The sequence below is a fragment of the Bombyx mori genome, chromosome 22 (genome assembly GCF_030269925.1).
Source record: "Bombyx mori chromosome 22, ASM3026992v2".
In the NCBI taxonomy this organism is placed as follows: Eukaryota; Metazoa; Arthropoda; class Insecta; order Lepidoptera; family Bombycidae; genus Bombyx; species Bombyx mori.
This window is the reverse complement of record NC_085128.1, coordinates 9,059,466-9,078,897: the sequence shown is the minus strand read 5'-3', so window position 1 is coordinate 9,078,897 and position 19,432 is coordinate 9,059,466. Positions and strand designations below refer to the sequence as shown.

Genomic DNA, 19,432 nt, shown 5'->3' with positions numbered 1-19,432 from the left:
CTGAGAAGATCCGGCGAGAAACTCAGCGGGCTGATGCATGAGTTAGGTTGCACGGCGAACTCTTTGTCGAGTTCGACGAGTACGGTTACCGAGGTCCCTAAGCCTGCTCCTAGAGCTGAAGGCGTCTAGTGCAAAGGTTATTGTATCTGATGGATCCGTAAGGACGTGTCTAGGGCGTCGACGGTGACTGGCTCCTGCATGATTAGGATTCGGGGAGTAGTCAGCGGCGGCTACGATAAGGCGATTATCATGACGCATAGCCTTATCGAAGTACCGTTCCGACGCTGACTTCATGTATTTCTGTATAGATTCGAGGCCCAGGTCGTCGTGTAGGTCAACGTTCCTCACGAACCACGGAGCTCCGACGGCTAACCTGCAAAAGCGGGATTGTAGAGATTGAAGGGTGTCTATGTGTGTGCGGGCCGCGTGAGCGAACACCACACTCGCGTAAGTCATGACGGGCCTTATGCAAGTTTTGTAAATTGTCACCTTGTTCCGAAGGGACATTTTACTCCGCTTACAGATCATGGGGTAGAGTCTACCGAGAATAAACGCGGCACGGTCACGGACTGATTTTATATGCGGGCGGAATGTCATCGATGCATCCAGGGTAACGCCCAGGTACTTTACCTTCCTGGCCTAGGGTATGGATTGACTAAAGAGAGTAATCGGGGGTGTGAGATTCCTCCTCCTAATACGGGAGGAAATCCGTGTGGAGCTTCCCCTCTGAAATAGCACCGCAGTACTTTTTGCTGGGTTGATGTCTATGCGCCATTTTCGGAACCACTGTCCTAGGGCTAGGGCTGCGCTCTGAAGCTTCTTCGCGATTAGGGACTTGTTTCTACTGGAATAGTAAACAGTCGTGTCGTCGGCGAATAAAGCTAAATGGGTCGGCGGCGACCGGGGAATATCGTTAACGAATAAGCTAAATAGGAGGGGTGAGAGGACAGAGCCTTGCGGGACTCCAGCTGTGAGAGGTCGTGGGGAGGAGCGGGTTCCCTCGACTCGATATCGAAAAGAGCGGTTCGACAAGAAGTCCCGTATGATGAGCACGAGACTATCCGGCACGCCCACGTTTTTTTTTTTTTTTGTTAAAGCTATTAGATACTTTTATTAAATTTCGACGCTATTGACTACTTCGAAATTTTGCGACGTCGAAGAAGTGAGCTCCCGTGTATAACGGTTTTGGTCGATTAAGCCCCACAAGAATATGCTCCGTGAGGCGGTGCACCTGTTGAACGCATGAGTGATTTGTACGGAATCCGAATTGTTCATCGATGAGAATGCCCTTGGATGAGACGAAGTCTCTGAGGCGTTTGTAGAGCAGACGCTCATACAGTTTGCCTAGAGACATGAGGAGGCTAATCGGGCGGTAGTTCGTCGGATGATTTTTTGGTTTACGGGTTTATGTATGCCGATAACGTCCGCTTCTTTCCACACCACGGGAAAGATACAGTTCGCCATAGCGGCATTGAAAATAGATGCCAACATCACGATGAGTTGGACGGGTAGAAGTTTAATAACGCGGTTGGATATACCGTCGGAACCGGGAGCCTTGCGAGGACGTAGGTCTTTGATCAAGTCTTTAACTTCCATCGGGGTGACGGGTGGTAACGCATCCGAGGGTGGCAAGGAGACTCTGCGTTCTACCTCACTGTCTACTAATTCTACATGAACAGGGTCCACGGATTGAGTGCTGGGCGTGCACTGGGTTTGCAATGTATCGGCCAGCAACTCTGCTTTTTCGTCATCATCAAACGCCGCGAGTCGGCCTGAGGGGCCTACGAGGGGGGGCATAGTTACAACCGTATCCGATTTGAGAGTACGAGCTAAGCGGTAGTAAGACCTTTAGGAGGGCGCGAGTCCTTCTAAGAAATCAGACCATCTGGCATCTCGGACTTCGGCGATGCGAGACTTTACGTCGCGTTGTAGGGCACGCATTCGAATACGATTTTCCGCGGTAGGATACCTGTCGTAGGCGCGTATCGAGGCATTCTTAGCTCTAAGGAGTTCCCTAATATCATCGGACAATTTGAAGCGGTGAAGTAAATCCTCCGATACAACTTGTTTCGATGATCTATCTAATGTTGAGGTGATGTGTGACGTTAAGATGTCTATGGCTTCAGCGGTATCCTGAGGAAACGGGGTAGAGTCCGGGTTAAACGGGAGCGATGGTGGATCAGATTCAGCCAGGCTGATGCCCAGCGTGTGCCAATCCACCACAGTCCTCGTGACGGGAACGGAGGCGGGAGCGCGACCGAGCTTCATAACGACGGGACGGTGGTCTGAATCTAACTCTGAAACTACTTCGATCGAGTGTAAGCTCAGAGTTACGTTTTTTAATAACGCTATGTCGAGTATATCCGGGCGATGCGCGATATTTAGCGGGTAGTGGGTCGGTGTTAGCGGAGCGACGATATCGAAGGCGAGATCATCGACTAACGCGTCAAGCCGCCTGCCATTCGGGGTTGTGGTGTGTGAGTTCCACCTGATGTGTTTACAATTTAGGTCGCCCGCCAGAATGACAGAGCTTCCCATGCCGAGCAGCGCCTCGATATCACTGCTTAGAACGATCTTATCCGGTGGAAGATAAACGGACGCGATAACGATCGGCGCGTGTCCCGTCAGTGAGATTCGGCACACTGATGCTTCGATATTAGCGAGCGCGGGAGGATCGAGCGGGACGCAATGCAGGGCTCTTCTATAGTAAATGACGGTACCACCACCACGAGCAGAGAGCCTGTCGTTCCTGACCATGTTATAGTTCGCGATTTTAGGGTCACGGCGCGCGGGCTTAAGTAGGGTCTCCTGCACTAAAAAGATATCAATTTGATGGTCACGCAAAAAGTCAGAAACCTGATCACGTTGATTTGCGAGACCGTAAGCGTTAAAAAATCCTATCGTTGCGGATAGGGGCTTTATTCTACTTATATACGCCATTGATTACCGGCGGAGTGAGGGGAGGACGTACGTATTTAATGACGCGTATACGTCGGCGTATTCTTGCACAACGGCGATAAAGTGTTGTGCAGTGGAGGCAGCGCGAATGGCGTCGCCCAAAGCGTTAACGCGCTCAAAGTTGATCGACTGAAAGAAGTCGATCGCTAAAGCGAGATTGTCGGACGCGGTCGGAGGGCAAGTCGCGGGAGAGGGACGAGTTGCGGGGGCGGGACGAATCGCGGAGGAGGAAGTTGTAACCGTGTTCGTGTACGGCAGCGGTTTCGCCCAAGCCGAGACACTGGGCACCGGCGCCGGAACGAACGCTGGCTTAGCCTGCGACACAGAGGGTGCCGAGGCTTTGATGTCTGGGCCGGAAGCTTGGAGGCGGTTTTGGCGGGCGACGCGGCGATTTATTTTCGGGGCTCGGGGGCATCCGCGGTAATTTGCGGGGTGACCCTGTGTACGACACAGGACGCAGCTAGGCGGTTCCGTCGCGGTTTTTTGATCGCGAGTGCAGAGGGCCGTGGCGTGATCTCCTAAACACTTGACGCATCGGGGGCGCGCGTGACAGTTACGGGAAGAATGCCCGTATAATAGGCAGTTATGGCACTGGCTAGGTGTGCCTTTCTTGTGTGGGGTTTCGACGGCGATTCCGGAAAAGCTACAGACCGTTCGGATGTTGAATATTTGCTTACCCTCGGAGGTAGGCTGGAGGGCGACGAGAACCATGTTATATGGCTCCCTTCCGCGACCTGTGTGCATGCGGTGTACGGAGTTAACCGGTAGGCCTTGTTCGAGAAGGTCGGCCTTGACTAGCTCGGCATCCAACTCTTTAGGGATGCCACGTATGACGACACGGAGTTCGCGCTCCTCCTGGAGCGTATACGTGTGGAAACTTATACGCTCCTTACGGAGGTAAGAAGAGAGGGCCCTATGGTCGTCGGGTGTTCGAACCTTAATTTGAATGCCGTTCGCGAGGTTACGGGCATTCGTGAAGTTGATATTTTTGGCCTTAAGGGCCAGGGAAACTCGATTCCAAGCTGCCTTCTCTTGGAGGATTACCGGGGGAGGGGTCTGGGTTTTATTTTGTGCCACCGGACGCGGCGACGGAGTGGCACGGGCTGGAGGCGCAACGGGAGTCTGAGGGCGGGGGCGCGACGCGTTCGCGGCTTTGCTAATTTTAGCGGCCGCGGGAGCTCGAGACTCCGTGGCACGTTTCTTACCCTTTTGTACCAGGGTGAATCCATCCGTCGATGAGGCGGGAGCGAGGTCGACCTCCATCTCCGAGTCAGAGTCGGAGGACAAGGAGGCGGGCGCAGGTGACCTACGAGCAGGTGTTTTGGAGGGCACGACGGAGGCTGCGGATGATCGCGCTGCTGGAACGGTGGCCACGGTGGACGACGCAGCAGTTTTACTCGCCAGTATAGGCGACGCGGGAACGGCAGGCACGACAGAGGCTGCGGTGCTCGATGCAGAAGCTTTGCACGCAGGTACAGGCGACGCAGGAGCAGCGAGCTCGGCGGAGTCCACGAGAGGGCTCGCGATGTGATCGGCCTTGAAGGCCAGAAACTCTGAGGCGAGCTGTGGGTGGCGAAGTCGGAGGAATTCCGCGAATACAGCGTCCATGATCGCTGAGTGCCCAGGTGGGGCGGCCCCGGGTCTTGAAAACACTCGCCTTGCGGCGAGGCCCCAACTTCTCGGACCTGAGCGGTTCTATTGAACACAGGTGGCGATGCGGCACGATTACTACAGGACAAAGAAAAAACACAACAAAACGGAAATAACAAAAAGAAACAGAACAATTAACCACTTCCAGGAAAACAGTTTGTCGGCAGATGTACCACGAACACAGAAACAACAAAAGGAAACAAAACAAATAAAAACTTCCAGGAAGAGCACTTAGTCGGCAGATGTACCACGAACACAGGCCGCGCGAACAATGGCCGGGCTAACAAAAGCCGGGCGAACAAAGACCGGGCGATCGAGTGGTCGATGAGCACGTCCGCACGTGCCGGGTGCCTCTATCGGAATGATTTTAAAACATATTGAACCCCTAGAGACAGAGCAAATATTGTGTTCGTATTGGGAATAAAAAAAACTGCGACAGTGCTGACTACTAATCCACCATAGTTCAAGTCATTTTTAGTCCTTGAACAATTTCTCCTCATCAAAGCTTCTTAGAAACAACAAATGGCTCTGAAAGGTTTTATACTTTATCAAACCAGCATCTTCTTATTGAACACAAACGAAAGTAACACGGATGCATTAATGCAAAACACGCGTGAAGTTTGAGAAACGTTGTTAAATTAATTAATTTTATCAAGATTCGCTCCGCAAGTCCGATGCTCAGCTTTATAAATTATGTATGTGAATCAATTTTACACACATTAATGTGATATAGATGGCGATAGTTTTCAAGGCCAAGATGTTCACCGGCATAATTTAAATGAGATTAATGCTAGTTGCCTAGACCTAGCATCCTAATTTTAGCTAAGCGAATATTATTACTCTGAAAACTTTATTCAAAATTTAATGTCTTACTTGATTAAGTAATCGTTTTGTATTCCGGTTAAAATAGTTAGATTACACTCTAATAAGTGTTAAACGGCTACCGAAATCCATAGGTGAATCATAATATGGCTGCATCCAATCTTTCCTGCCCGCTTGAGACATTGCATACATATATTTTCTTGCAATGTCTCGATTGGATATCCAAATAATTATGATAATAGGGGCACGGCGGTATGGGCCCCCACGCATAGGTACCATAAAATAAAACCCTATAAAATTTTATCTACTTATATTGTCTGTAAACACGAAACCTTAATACACAGAGTTTCTCGCCTAAGTGGTGGTAGATGCTGCGAATCTCTGTTCTGCCATTGTTAACACATTCTCTCGTGTTGCACTCCTTAACCTACCTAACAGTCACAGCGTAGCTTGAATAACCTGTTAAGCTACCAGCGATTATGTAAGAAACAAATAATAATCGAAAGCTATAAAATACATAAACATAAAGTTTTTGTTTTTTTACTTTAACCTTATGAGACTAGGAAAAATTCGATTTGCATAGTTTTAAAGCAAATGCAGAATAGGGTATACCTATTAATTAATTTGTACACTACATGAACTAATGCATAACAAAAACACGAATTATTTTTAAAACAAATTTGGCCTTTCTTTTTTTATAAATTTATTTATGAATTATTGTGATATGTCTTTCTATAGTATGTTTTTTTTGTTGTAAATATTATTTTCTACGTGATTTTGTTTCCCACGTTCCGCACAGCACCATTGTCATTATGATGCGGCACCCAACACCTACTTGAGAGACGCACCTTAAAACAGGCAGCAATATTTTCTTACCATATGCCATAAACGTAATTCAGTACGTGTGTGCGACTGTGTGATTTAATAATATACGTAAAAGGCGACACGTAACTCGAAATCCAAAAAGAAACTTATATTAAAAGAATTTATAGAACCATAAAAACCAGTTTCACATAAAAAAAAATCAGGACGGGTTCTTTTCTAGAATTGTTATGATATTTTTTTTTAGCTTTCCACGGTTTCGGACCAGTTAAGATTTTAATATCTATAGACGATTGAAATTCCGATGATAGATAGAAAATTGTTGTGGATTGGCGAGTTCGTAAACGGATTCAATTCTTTGCGTACTGTAAGCCTTAGATAAGTTCATTATTACCAGATTATTAATAGAACATAAATTTCTATCTTAATGACTACAGCTTGAGAATGTTATATGATAATCTTGAATACATAACATACTAACACTTAAATTTTATAGCTGATGCTGCAAACATCCTCCAGCTAGCTAAATGCATTATGTAAATGCGTTGAATTAAACGGGATTCATTACCATTTAGAACATTTGAGACTTCTTAAAACATATATGTCAGTTGACAAACGAGTTGCTCATACCTATTGAAAATGATAAAACCTTTGGTGAGCACACCCACGGACAAGCGAAGAATCCATTATAATAAAAACGAATGTGTGCAAACAACAATTCCAAAAAAAATCCATCTTTTTTTTTTTTATTGCTTAGATGGGTAGACGAGCTCACAGCCCACCTGGTGTTAAGTGGTTACTGGAGCCCATAGACATCTACAACGTAGACGCGCCACCCACCTTGAGATATAAGTTCTAAAGTCTCAGTATTGTTACAGCGGCTGCCCCACCCTTCAAACCGAAACGCATTACTGCTTCACGGCAGAAATAGGCAGGGCGGTGGTACCTATCCGCGCGGACTCACAAGTGGTCCTACCGCCAGTAAAAAATCTACAGTATAAAAGATTATTTATTTGCTCCAGACTAAAAAATTAATGTCTCAAATGATTTATTGTCTTATTACACTTAAAATGTTTACCGGAGGCCATAAACATAGTCGAAATTTCAATTAAAAATTTATTCATTAAAATATGTTGAGTCGATGCTTATACAATACAACCGTTTCAGAATCTATATATTAACACATGAAGCAAAAACTTTGTATTTAAAATTATGCATAAAAATATATTAAATTAATAAATAAAACATTACAAACGCTACCATGTATTCAACACACACACACACGCATATATACTCTTTTGTTTATTGTTAAAGTCTGTGGTATAATTGAGAATAGATTAATATTTTTGTTTTTTAATATTATGTGTCTATGGTGTAGTAGAAATATGTGATTATACTCGTAGAAGTAAAGTTTTTGACAATAGAAACATAATAATGTTCAAACTTATAATTTAAATTAATAATTATAGTCGAGTTTCGACTTCTGAGGTACCACTAGTATATGTAAATAAGCACTTCTATGAATTTTTGTATCTCATTCAATTTATAGCCCTTGCGATAGTTATTTCTCAAATGTTACCAATGGATGATGGGCCAACATCCGAACTAAATGTAATTCCGTATAAAAGCAACGTTGCATTCGACGGCTTTTTAGGGTTCCGTAACTAACTGGCAAAAAAGTTTAACTGTAACCACTTAACAACATATAGACTGCGATTTCTTTTGCCCGTCTAGATACAGTCCTAAGATTCGTTATCACCGTCTGTACTTCAATACACCATATAAATTTTGCACAGAAACCATCGTCACTGAATATGGACTTTGCAAATTTTGTCGTCGATGTGAAATTTGAAATAAAAATACACAACTTCGTCGTTGTTGACATTAGTTTTCGGAAAACCATGAAATTCATTATTTAGATTAAAAATTTATGCCGGAAACGTTCAAACCAATAACGAGTAACAAGCTATTAATGTCATAAGCAGATTGTCCAGTATTGCTACCGCATTGTAGTTCGTGCTCCATAATACCTACCTGTATTTTTATTGTGTCCATATTGATGAGAAAGATACAGATGTATTGAAAACAAAACACTAATAGATAATCAATTAACCATAACAATGGAACTACCACAAGAGTATATCTATATACCTTAAAAATAATTTCAAATCGGTCCACAAATGACAGAAATATCGCTGTAGAAACAAATTAAAAAAAAAGCACAATCGAATATTTGCCTTTCCTGATTCCTGAACAAAGATGTGAAAACAATAGTCGCATCACTCTATACGATTATATCCGGTGTTTGCTCTCAGGCCACTGACGCTTATTAAAATTATGAAGCGTTAACTTTACTACGGAATCCTTCACTGTACCTTATTCGTGCTTGTCCGGTTTTTATTTATTTCAACACATTTAAGGGTATTTCGCTAAAAGTTCAGCGTTTTAAATTAGTAATTCTCTGCACACATAAATTATACGAAATGCTCAACGAGCTTGGATTACTACAAAATATGAAGGAACTGATAAAAATCTCTGACGCGAAACTTTTATACAATTTGATTATCGCTGAAGTGGATATATTAAGTAAGTCCCAAGGGACCAAAAAAGAATATATCTACTAATACAAATAGTGCCTTGACGCAGCAACCTAAACTTGATCTTGGCCACAAAGAGACTCCATTCATCGCAGTACTGCGCTGTTTTCCAAAAGTATATCGAAGCCCGAAATTATAAAAGAAAACTTAAGAGCTAAGAACTTGAGAAAACTGAGAACTTTATTGATATTAATCAACACTTAATAGATTTGTAAAAACTTGTATATAGAAGTAATACCCATTCGATTAAAATTCAAAGTGATCAAGGCTCGGTTTATGTTAACATATTCGATGCATAGATAGACAAAGGGAAAACAATATCAATACCATTTTCTTATCACTTACTTACTCAGTACCATTGTCTTCTCTGTTTGTTTAATATTCGTTTGCAAGCTTTAGGACTTTATCAATAAAAGGTTTTAGAAATAGTCTTTTTTTATTTCTTAAAAAGTAGAATTATGCTAAGTAAAATTTACCCTTCGACTTCTGCGAGTGCACCATCTCGCAAAGGGAGGCGGCGGGGCGCGTGAGAGACGCACAATCCCGCCGCCGTCGAGCGGGGGCCAGGGAGGCGGATTCGGCCCAAGCCCTGGCCCTCTAAGTGTTTCGGGTCCCCCTCACATGTTGGTCTGGGGACTGGCTAGGGGGGCCTAAGAAGACGACGTGCAAGCTGCTCTGCACGCGTTTTACGCAAGAGCATCCGGGGAGGGTGGAAGGCCGGCTATCTTCGACCCACGCTGGCTCTGGCCCAGCGGGGTATTCCGTAGGGTAACTCACTCTAACCGGCACCATCTAGGCGGGCTTCAGACAGCCTGCCGACCAAGAGGGCTGGTGGTTGTGGGCCGACGACCGCCGGTCCGGCGTCCTGAGGGGGAGGGTGATGGGAGAGATGTGCTCCGCACCAAACGCTTCACTTTCCCCTCTTTGCTTTTTCATGAGTTCTGTCTCATGCGAGGTTAGGACGTTGGTTGTTGAGCGACAGGAGGTTTTAGTCAGTTTGACTCTGACATGCCCCGCCCTCCATCCCCAGTGGCGGAAGTCCGGCGATTTCCTCCTGACAAAAAAAAAGGAAAATTTACCCTATGGGCCGTCAATTGGTAGCTTCTTTACTTAGCGGCTATTAATGTAATCTTTTAGTTCCTAATTTGTTCGTTTCTATATGAATATGAAATCAAGAAAAAAAAAAACAAAATGTGTGCAATTCACACGTGGTAGAAGTGAAACCTTCCAAAATTAAAATACAATTATCCTAAACGTCTTAAGTATATGTAAAATTTTGTCATTAGTAAATAATTGTAAGGTAGCGCCCTCTGTGAATTGATATTTTAATTTCACGTATAATCCTAACTTAAAATTCACTACAAGAGCTTTCATACACACGTTAGTATTAAAAAATCTCAAAGATGGCGCTGTATTAAATAGTATGTATATTTCTGTCTCATTCTTTGCTGGCTTCATCCTACACATTTTTGTATTTGTGTCTCTTACCTGTCGTTTTTTCCGTTGCATCCGGTTTGAAATCACAACGATTCTAAAGAAGTTTTCACTTCAAAATATAATAGGAAAATTACCTAGTCCAAATCTCGAGATGTCTAGTGATTATGGTTATATTCAATCATCAAATAAATAGTCAGGGACTGGGAGCAAATGCTGGTTAATATAAATGTTTGGTTTGCTGTTGAGTACCACATTTTTCTGTTATTAAATCTCCTGCTAAAAACCTTTGATAAATTCATTGTAAGGTTGTATGATTAACAAAGAAGGCGCTTTTGAAGTAAAAATTATTTTAAATTAAATGGGTCAGTACTTGACTATTACTGAGGACCACAGAACAAAAGACCCACAAAAACCTTAGCATAATATTTAGAAGACTCAAGTACTTTAATTGCAACAAACAGCATTAAAAAGTTTAAGGTAAAATATTCGAACTCCTTACAAAGATCTAAATAGTACGTACGATGAAAACGATAACGTTTGCTTTTAAAATGAAGTAGGAACTTCAAAAATGAAACGCCAAGGTTCAAGCAAATCTGAGAAATTCATCTTTGACCGCCAGGACGCCTATTAAATAACAATATTTGTTGTATCTTTGTACAGAGCTTGAACGGCAGTATGAACTTTTTTATTTACTTAAAAAGTTGAATTCACGGCCCATCTAGTACTAAGATGCTAAAAGTGCCCAGAGAACTCAAAATGGTATGCCACCACACCTCAAACCATGAAGTTAAAGTCTCAAATATTTCGTATGACAACTGTCCCATGCTTTAAATTTGAACACATAGTGACTTCGCGGAAGAAATAGACGATGCGATTATATGTCTATCACCACGGGTTCCTCATACGACTTCTAACTGTTCCATTTTGGGTTCACAAATGAGGTAAGCGCTATTCATATCCTCTGTAGCGATTTCGATACATTTCACTTTTCATAAAATTCGACGGATTCAAGTAGATATGAATGCGTGGAATTAAGTATTCTATTAACGGCCGTCTGGTGTACTGGTAAGTGACATGGTCACTACACAAGGGGGTCGCGGGTTCGAATCCCGCCAATGGAAGATATTTTAATGATAAATATAAATGTATTTTCCAAGGTTATGGATGTATATTAAATATATGTATGTGTATGATAAAAATCTTGCATTTATTTCCGTTATCTGGTACCTGTAACACAAGTTCTTTACTAACTTATCACCGGACCAGTTAACGAGGCGTGATTGTTAATAAATATATAACATATTCAACATTGGAAATTCTTCTTCTTCTTTGTCTCCACCTTATGCTACTAGGTGGGGTCGAGCGAATTTTTCTATTCCCTTCGCCATTGGAGATTAATTTTCATTTATTAACAATTTCATTAACCGTCCAATAATCATCGGCTAGCTTTTTAATTTGAATTGCTTACAATCTCAAGTGTATTTTAAAAAACTGCAAGCTTATTTACCCTGTTATCTCTGGCGTCCACTCGGTTAATTCTGACCTGAGTCTTACTAAATACTTTAAATGACGAGAGTGTAGTTACAGCCCTCTTTCTTATTTCTACGAAAGACTGGGGCAGTCGTTGTACTATAGAACTGAAACTTAAGCTTTTTAACTTAAGCTTTTGACTTGTGGTAGGACGTCTAAAAAAGGAGACGTCTTATAAGTCCGGACGGGTAGGTATCCCCACTGCCTATTTCTGCCGTTAAGCAGTAATGCATTTCAGCTTGAAGGGTGGGGCAACCATCGTATTGTAAAAACGGAAACCTTAGAACTCATATCACAAGGCGGCGGTATTTAGGTTGTAGATGTCTATGGGCTCTAGTAACCATTTAATACTAGGTGGGCTGTGACCACATCCACCCATCTAAGCACTAAAAAATAAAACTCATATCTCAAGGTGGGTGGCGGTATTTACGTAATTGATGTCTGTGAACTCTGATAACCACTTAACACTAGGTGAACCGTGAACTCGTTCACCCATCTACGCAATAAAAAAATATTCTTATTTGTTGAATGATAACGACATTTAGCATTTTTTTTTAATTTTTTTATTCGTATTCGTTATGCTATATAAGGTGTTCAGTGGTTACGGGAGAGAATGCCGCTATCTACCTTGAGACATGCCATCGAAATCCCAACTGTATTGTATTGTAATACGGCACCATTCAAATCAGATCTCAAGACTGCTCCGCGGCAGAAATAAGCAGGATGGTGATTGCTCTCCTTTGACTTACAATACGCCCCGTCACCCCCAATATACATAAATATAAAACTTATAAATGTTGCGCATTTTCTTTTATTACACAATGTTATTCCTTTATCGTATAAATTCTAAGCAAATAATAAGCACCTTTTATCTATAATCGCCTGTAAGGTTTTAACATCGACAAAACAGAGAAACGAATTTCTGAGGTCTAGTGGCAAAGACAATAAATACTAGTCGTCTTTGGCACAAAAAGTCAAGTTCACTTATTCCTAATTCTAATCAAACATACCAGCATCACCAAATTGGCATATATGACTTTTACGGACCATAATACAATAACATATGATTTGGTACCATAAATTTAAATCTGGAATAAAAAATATATATCGATTTATGGCTAATTACATAGATATCTCCAATCACGTATGTATTGTTGACAAGCCTTGTGTTAATATAAAACTAAAATTAAAATATTTTAAGAAATCAAGATGGACATTAATGTAATACTTTATGATGCTACAAATTTTTTTTATTGCTAAGATGGGTGGACGAGCTCATAGCTCACCTGGTGTTAAGTGGTTACCGAAGCCCATAGATATCTACAACGTAGATGCCGCCAACCACCTTGAGATATGAGTTCTAAAAACTCAGTATAGTTACAACGGCTGCCCCACCCTTCAAACCCAAACGCATTACTGCTTCACGGCAGAAATAGACAGGGTGGTAGTAACTGCCCATGGGGACTCACAAGAGTTCCTACCAGTTTGTCTGCGTAGTTTTTTTTTGTGAAGGATTACAGGTGGCTCGAAGGCCTTTCCAGTTTCGGCAGGACAAGTGGGCCAGCAAAGGTACAGCCAGAAGGGGTAAGATTAACAAACGGGGTGTAAGTACATATGTCTGTGCACATATCACACCGGGCACATATCACAGATATAGACCTCACTACCAGGTGCTTAAGTGGCCAATTATACGTAACTCATTCACGAGCTAGTTATCCCAGCAATATCATTATGTAATAGTCAGTTATTGTTACCACATATCTTTACGTGATATGCCTTCAGTGATTAACTTCATATATTTTTCTATTTATATTTACTATTTTACGAGCATTTTTAATTAAGAGAATGATATTATAAATTCCCTTCTCTCTTGATCCAGCTTGTCTGAAACCTTTGTTTCTCGCATTAACAACATAAAAAAAAATTCGCTTAGGGTCATTAAATGTGAAATGCTAAGACATTTAAGGTAAGAAAAACTAAATAAATATGGCACATTTTCAAATTTTATTTACATTATAAGTTCATTTGACTATCGATGTTATTGATATTGATAACGTATGGTGCTCGAAATAAAGTCCACTTTTCTTTGGCGGGGGTCGTTGTGCTCTGAATCTTCTGGATTTATAACTTTTTCACGGTTTCGGTCTTAGGTGGGTGAGCGAGAATGTAGTCAATAGCGCGACGGATGGCTTCAGGCATTGGAGGAGCAACTGGAAGTAACTCACTCTGCGAGGAAAGAAATCAAACATTTAGTGTTGTATTAGATTTGAATATAACAATTTAAATTAATTGCATAGAAACATAGATTATAGATAAATAAAGCTCAGTATTCCAGCTTACTCAACATGGTTTTTTTTTAATTACTGAAATCGCAATGTCTACTAGAATAATTTTCTATAATTCGAAGCAATAATTGGTTACAGTTCAAAGATAAGCATTATCCAACTAAAATTCCCAAATACCTGTGGTTGGTATCCGTTCTCGTCAGCTGTATACGTGAACTTCACAGGGGTTCCGTCAGGCGCAGAGTATTCATATTGACCTTGGATGGCCTGTAGAATTATATTATAATTAAGAAAGCATGTTCTATGGTCTTATATGTAATTAAAGGACATTCCTTAAAACAAAGAATTTACTAATCAAATTCAAATTTTATTAGATTTTGAATAATGCAATTGTAGTCATTAGTTTAAATGTGCGAACACTATAGAATTTTCTTCGGTTTTCGCGAGTCGTGTAGAAAATTAAGAGAGAACTACTTTTATAGGTTTCATTTCGCGTTTTTTATTGTAGTGTTGTAGTAAAATATTTCTTACGTTCCAAATGTGACACTACTTTTACTAACTTCGTCATTGTAATAGTGCAAACAAAACGCTATAGTTGATTTGAGGCTAATTCCCATTGCATATTTATTTCATTGCATTACTAGGCGAACGAGCTCACGATCCATCTAGTTTTAAGTACTATCCATCTTGTGACTACTGGTGGTAGGCTCTCTTGTGAGTCCGCACGGGTAGGTACCACCGCTCTGCCTATTTCTGCCGTAAAGCAGTAATGCGTTTCGGTTTGAAGAGTGGAGCAGCCGTTGTCACTATACTGAGACCTTAGAACTTATATCTCAAGGCGGGTGGCGCATTTACGTTGTAAATGTCTGTGGGCTCCAGTACCCCCTTAACACCAGGTGGGCTGTGAACTCGTCCAACCATTCAAGCAAAAAAAAAAGTAAAAAGTTTTTGTCCCCATAGACATCGTAAAACTAAATGCCGTCACATGCCTTGAGATATTAGTTAACTTGATCATAGTATCAATTTTTTTTTTATTGCCTTTGTAGGCAGACGAGCATACGGCCCACCTGATGGTAAGTGGTCACCGTCGCTCATGGACGTCAGCAATGCCAGGGGCAGAGCCAAGCCGCTGCCTACCATAAAGTACTCTCCGCAAGCCTCGTTTGAAGAAGGACATGTCATAGCGCTCGGAAAACACCGTGGAGGGGAGTTCATTCCATATATAAATTGTATATAGTTTTAATAAATTGTGCACCGTGGTATCAATTTTTTTAATTTTCTGTGTCTATATTGGACTACGTTACTGTTGTTTAATATTCAAACACTGTTCTGATCGGGAATCAGGTAATTGGTAGCTATTAGTTCACTAATCGACTTTGGTCTAATTCAGCTATTTTACAGATTTCGACGAGCACATTGAACGTGTTCTATAAAGGAAAATTGTATTAAAAATTAAATGAACATCATATATATGCACGTGTCTGATGCATGATATGAACTATATGAGGTATTCGTTTTTTTTTCAAACTGGCTACTTACGAGAACATCGATATTATCAACTTTCTTCAAGGATCCAGATGATTGAGCGCTGATTCCATTGTCAGTTTCATACCTGGTGGACAAAATTAAATATTAATTAGAAGAAAAATATCTTTGCACTGTTTGCTATTTTAAAAAAGATGTGTACTGCTCACTGATCACCTGCTGACAAAAATAGACGAGAGACCGTGGTATCGCTAATGCGAGTTCAAATCATTAAATAATAATTGATAATAAATCATATCGGTGACTTCGCAATTTTTCTTTGCGATTTTGCTTAAGCTACACGACAGACCTTTAAAGTTTGACTCAGCATTACATTATCTGAATTCGGACTATATTATCGGAATATATTTCTAAACTCTCAATGTAAGACGTTCATTTTAATTTTAAATACCTTTAAATAATTTTTGGAACAAAGTTCCTTATGGGACTATGTGGAGGGGTACACTAACCGGGGAAATGGCTATACATTGTCTAATGCATAGTCTACGTGATAACGGTTAATATTATTATTCATATAAATAGCTGTTTCATTGTATATTGTTAAAAATATATTTATTTATAAATCATTGTGAATAAAATAAAGTTGATAACTTTGTAAATTAGTTTTTTTTTTATCAATAAAAAAATTCATAATAAAAAACGTATACCCGAATAATTATTTTCTTTATACCTCGAATAGAAATTAAAATTAATATTTTTATAATAAGGAACTTCGTTCCTATCCGGTGTCCCACGACACGATATATCTTTTTATCATAACACGAGTTAGTAATTTGAAAGGAGCACTATTTTTAATAGGATTTTATCAGACACATTCGATGGCCCTAGACTATAATTTCTCGTGTGGTAATACTGCAGGAAAAAAAGAAATTATATCAAATATTTCTACGCCTCAACTGCTATAACCTCAAATATTTTTAAAACATTATATTTTGAATTAGCTAAACTCGATCACGCTTCGCTGTGAATATAGGTAACTAACTGTATGAAAAGCTCCGATCTCTTGAAGCTACTTGAACACTATTAACCGTTGATAATACTATACCAGAAACCTTCCATAAAATGCTAACAACAGCTGTTCAAGTCTCTTGAGAATCGGCTGAACGGCTTATAAGCCTATAGAAGACAACCATACAGATATTCGCGTTTTTTTAAGATAGTTATTCATACCGAGAAATAAATATGGACCCCGTGGTTCAAAAGTCTTAGTCATAAACCACTAGATCAATCATGCGCTTCTCGGCTCGATTTTAACGGAAAAATATTATTTACATCTAAAAAAACACTTAATTCAACAACTCACCCAAAGCTGAATCCGTCAGGATTCACTTCAGTATCAGAACGGAGAATGACGGCATCAGCTTCACTGCCGCTGACTACTGACTTCACGACGGGCACTGGCTTCACGACGGGCACTGGCTTGGCAGGCTGAGCTAAAACTCCCAGGGGCTTGTAGCCACGAAATTCTTGTGCGCTGACGGCACATACGCATAAAGCCAAAACCTACAAAAAACAAACATTTAACTCGTGAATTCTATAAACGAAACTGATTTTAAATTCAGTATTTTTGCCAAGAACAAGCGGTCTACCAGCCGCCACTCATGACGGTAACATAATTAACAGGGCGCAAGTAGTGATCACTGGTGAACATACTTAACGGTACATGCAATGTTTAGAAATATTAAAACATAATGTGCACGTGTTCTGACTCGAACCTGCGATTTTTCCAGACGCGCATGATACCGCTAAGCCGCGCGCTTATCTATTCAAAATCATTAATATCTCACCAAGAATTTCATATTGCTGAGATCTGTACGGGCACGAGTTCCAAAATCAACAGGTAACAAACATTGGATTACGGTCCTTTTATATCTAATAGAAATACGACTACAAAAAATTATGACTATTTATTTTTATAAGGGTATTGGCACGCGAGATTGTCCTTGTCGATTTTTTTTTTGTTTTCACATTGTCATCAGTAGAATTTCCATAAATAGATTTGTAATATAAAATGAGTGTTGAATAATGAAATAGATATGAAATTCACGACCACTCAGAATTTTTAATTTGTGTGTCCCCCTCGCGAATGTGTAACTTGCCTTAGTAGGCAGAACGTCGGAAGAATTTTAAGGCTATTAATAAAACAGTCCGCAAGTACTTTTTGCAGAATGTTTTAAATGCATACCTCGAATTTTGACGTAACATCTATTTGAGAACGGATTTGTCTTTTAAAAAAGCTTTGACAGTGATTCTCGACAGTTTCGTGATAAATTCACCTAATTTGTTGTTGGAAAATGTGATGTAATTCGGAAATGTATGTACGTGTTTCATACTATGCGAATGTGAATAATAGGTTTAATTTAAATATCTCACGTATTTCGCAAGGTACAGTCCCATTTCCATATAACACTTTCCTGTCTTAGTTATGGCCCAATTAGCCTCCTCGTGTCTCTAGGCTAACTATACCAGCGTCTGGTCTATAAACGCCTCAGAGACATCATCTCATCCAAGGGAATTCTCATCTATAAGCAATTCGAATCCGTGGAAATCACTTAAGCGTACAACAGATGCATCGCCTCACGGAGCACATTCTCTTAGGGCTTAACCGACTAAAGTCACTCTAAAAAGTCTGGTGCAACGGTTTGATTTTCAAACTATTCAACATGGGCGTGCCGGACAGTCTCGCGCTCATCATACCGGACTTACGGGTATAGGGAGCTCGCTCCTCACCGCGTCCTCTCTTGCCGGAGTCCCGCAAGACTTCGTCTTCTCTTCGCTTCTCTTTAGTTTGTTTACCAACTACATTCCCTGGTCGCAACCGATCCATTTAGCCTTATTCGCTGACGACACGACTGTTTACTTTTCGAGTAGAAAGAAGTCCCTAATCGCGAATAAATTCCAGAGCGCAGCCATAACCTTCGGACAGAGGTTCCGAAAATGACGCATAGACATCAACCCGGCGAAAAGCACAGCGGTGATATTTCAAAGGGAAAACCCTACATGGACCGCTTTAGGAGGAGAAATCTCACACCCCCGATGGTCCTCTTCGGCCAACTTATACCCTGGGCGAGGAAGATCAAGTACCTGGAAATCACCCTGGATGACCACCCAAGAAATTCTGCCCTATCCTGCAATGTCCCTTCGGAACAAGGTGACACTTTACAAAACATACATAAGGCCCATCATGACTTACGCGAATGTGGTGTTTATTCACGCAGCCCGCACACACATAGTGACCCTCCAATCCCTAATATCCCGCTTTTGCATGTTAACCGTTGAAACTTCTTGGTTCCTGAGGAACGGACACGACAAACTGGGTCTCGAATCGATCCGCAAACACATGAAGTCAGCCTCAGAAATGTAATTCGATATACGTCATGACAATCGCCTTATCGTTGTCGCCGCTGACTACTCCCTCAATCCTGCCCACGCAGGACTCAATCACCGTCGATGCCCTATACTAGGTCCTTACGGATCCATCAGACCCAATAACTCTTGCATTACACCCCTTCAGCCCTAACACTAGCAGCAAGCTTAGAGAGCCCCGATAACCGTACTTGTCGAACTCGGCAAAGATTTCGACGTGCAGCCTAACCTAAACATCAGGCCGATGAGTTTCTCGCCGGATCTTTTGAAGGGGGTCGCAATAACGATCCGGTAGTAGATTCACTCGCGAGTCAGCTACTCTTCAGTTGTTAGGTCTCCTTTGGAAATGGAGCTGTTAGCAAATCCCACCCCTCCTGTCTGAGCCTTTGCTCGCCCGTCTGTCCTAGTGAAACTGGAAGA

The 19,432-nt window shown here is 41.3% G+C and overlaps 1 protein-coding gene and 1 long non-coding RNA gene across 2 annotated transcripts; one reads left to right on the top strand and one right to left on the bottom strand.

Annotated features, from left to right (window-relative positions):
- The first annotated feature begins 10,813 nt into the window (after positions 1-10,813).
- LOC134200985 (uncharacterized) lies at positions 10,814-14,155 on the top strand. Its single transcript, XR_009976124.1, has 2 exons — positions 10,814-11,227; positions 12,506-14,155. It is a non-coding gene; the product is annotated as an uncharacterized LOC134200985 (long non-coding RNA).
- CPR42 (cuticular protein RR-1 motif 42) lies at positions 13,802-17,484 on the bottom strand. The gene is made up of 5 exons (NM_001173241.1): positions 17,434-17,484; positions 16,950-17,149; positions 15,641-15,713; positions 14,279-14,368; positions 13,802-14,042 (listed from the first exon to the last, which is right to left on the bottom strand). The coding sequence occupies exons 1-5, from the start codon at positions 17,443-17,445 to the stop codon at positions 13,938-13,940; spliced, it is 480 nt and encodes a 159-aa protein (NP_001166712.1). The 5' UTR covers positions 17,446-17,484; the 3' UTR covers positions 13,802-13,937.
- Between the last annotated feature and the right edge of the window lie 1,948 nt (positions 17,485-19,432).

Coding starts and splice junctions, on each gene's coding strand:
- CPR42 (NM_001173241.1), bottom strand. Junction 14,369..15,640: donor TTGATAATATCGATGTTCTC/GTAAGTAGCCAG, acceptor ATAATTCTACAG/GCCATCCAAGGTCAATATGA. Junction 14,043..14,278: donor AGAACGGATACCAACCACAG/GTATTTGGGAAT, acceptor CTTTCCTCGCAG/AGTGAGTTACTTCCAGTTGC.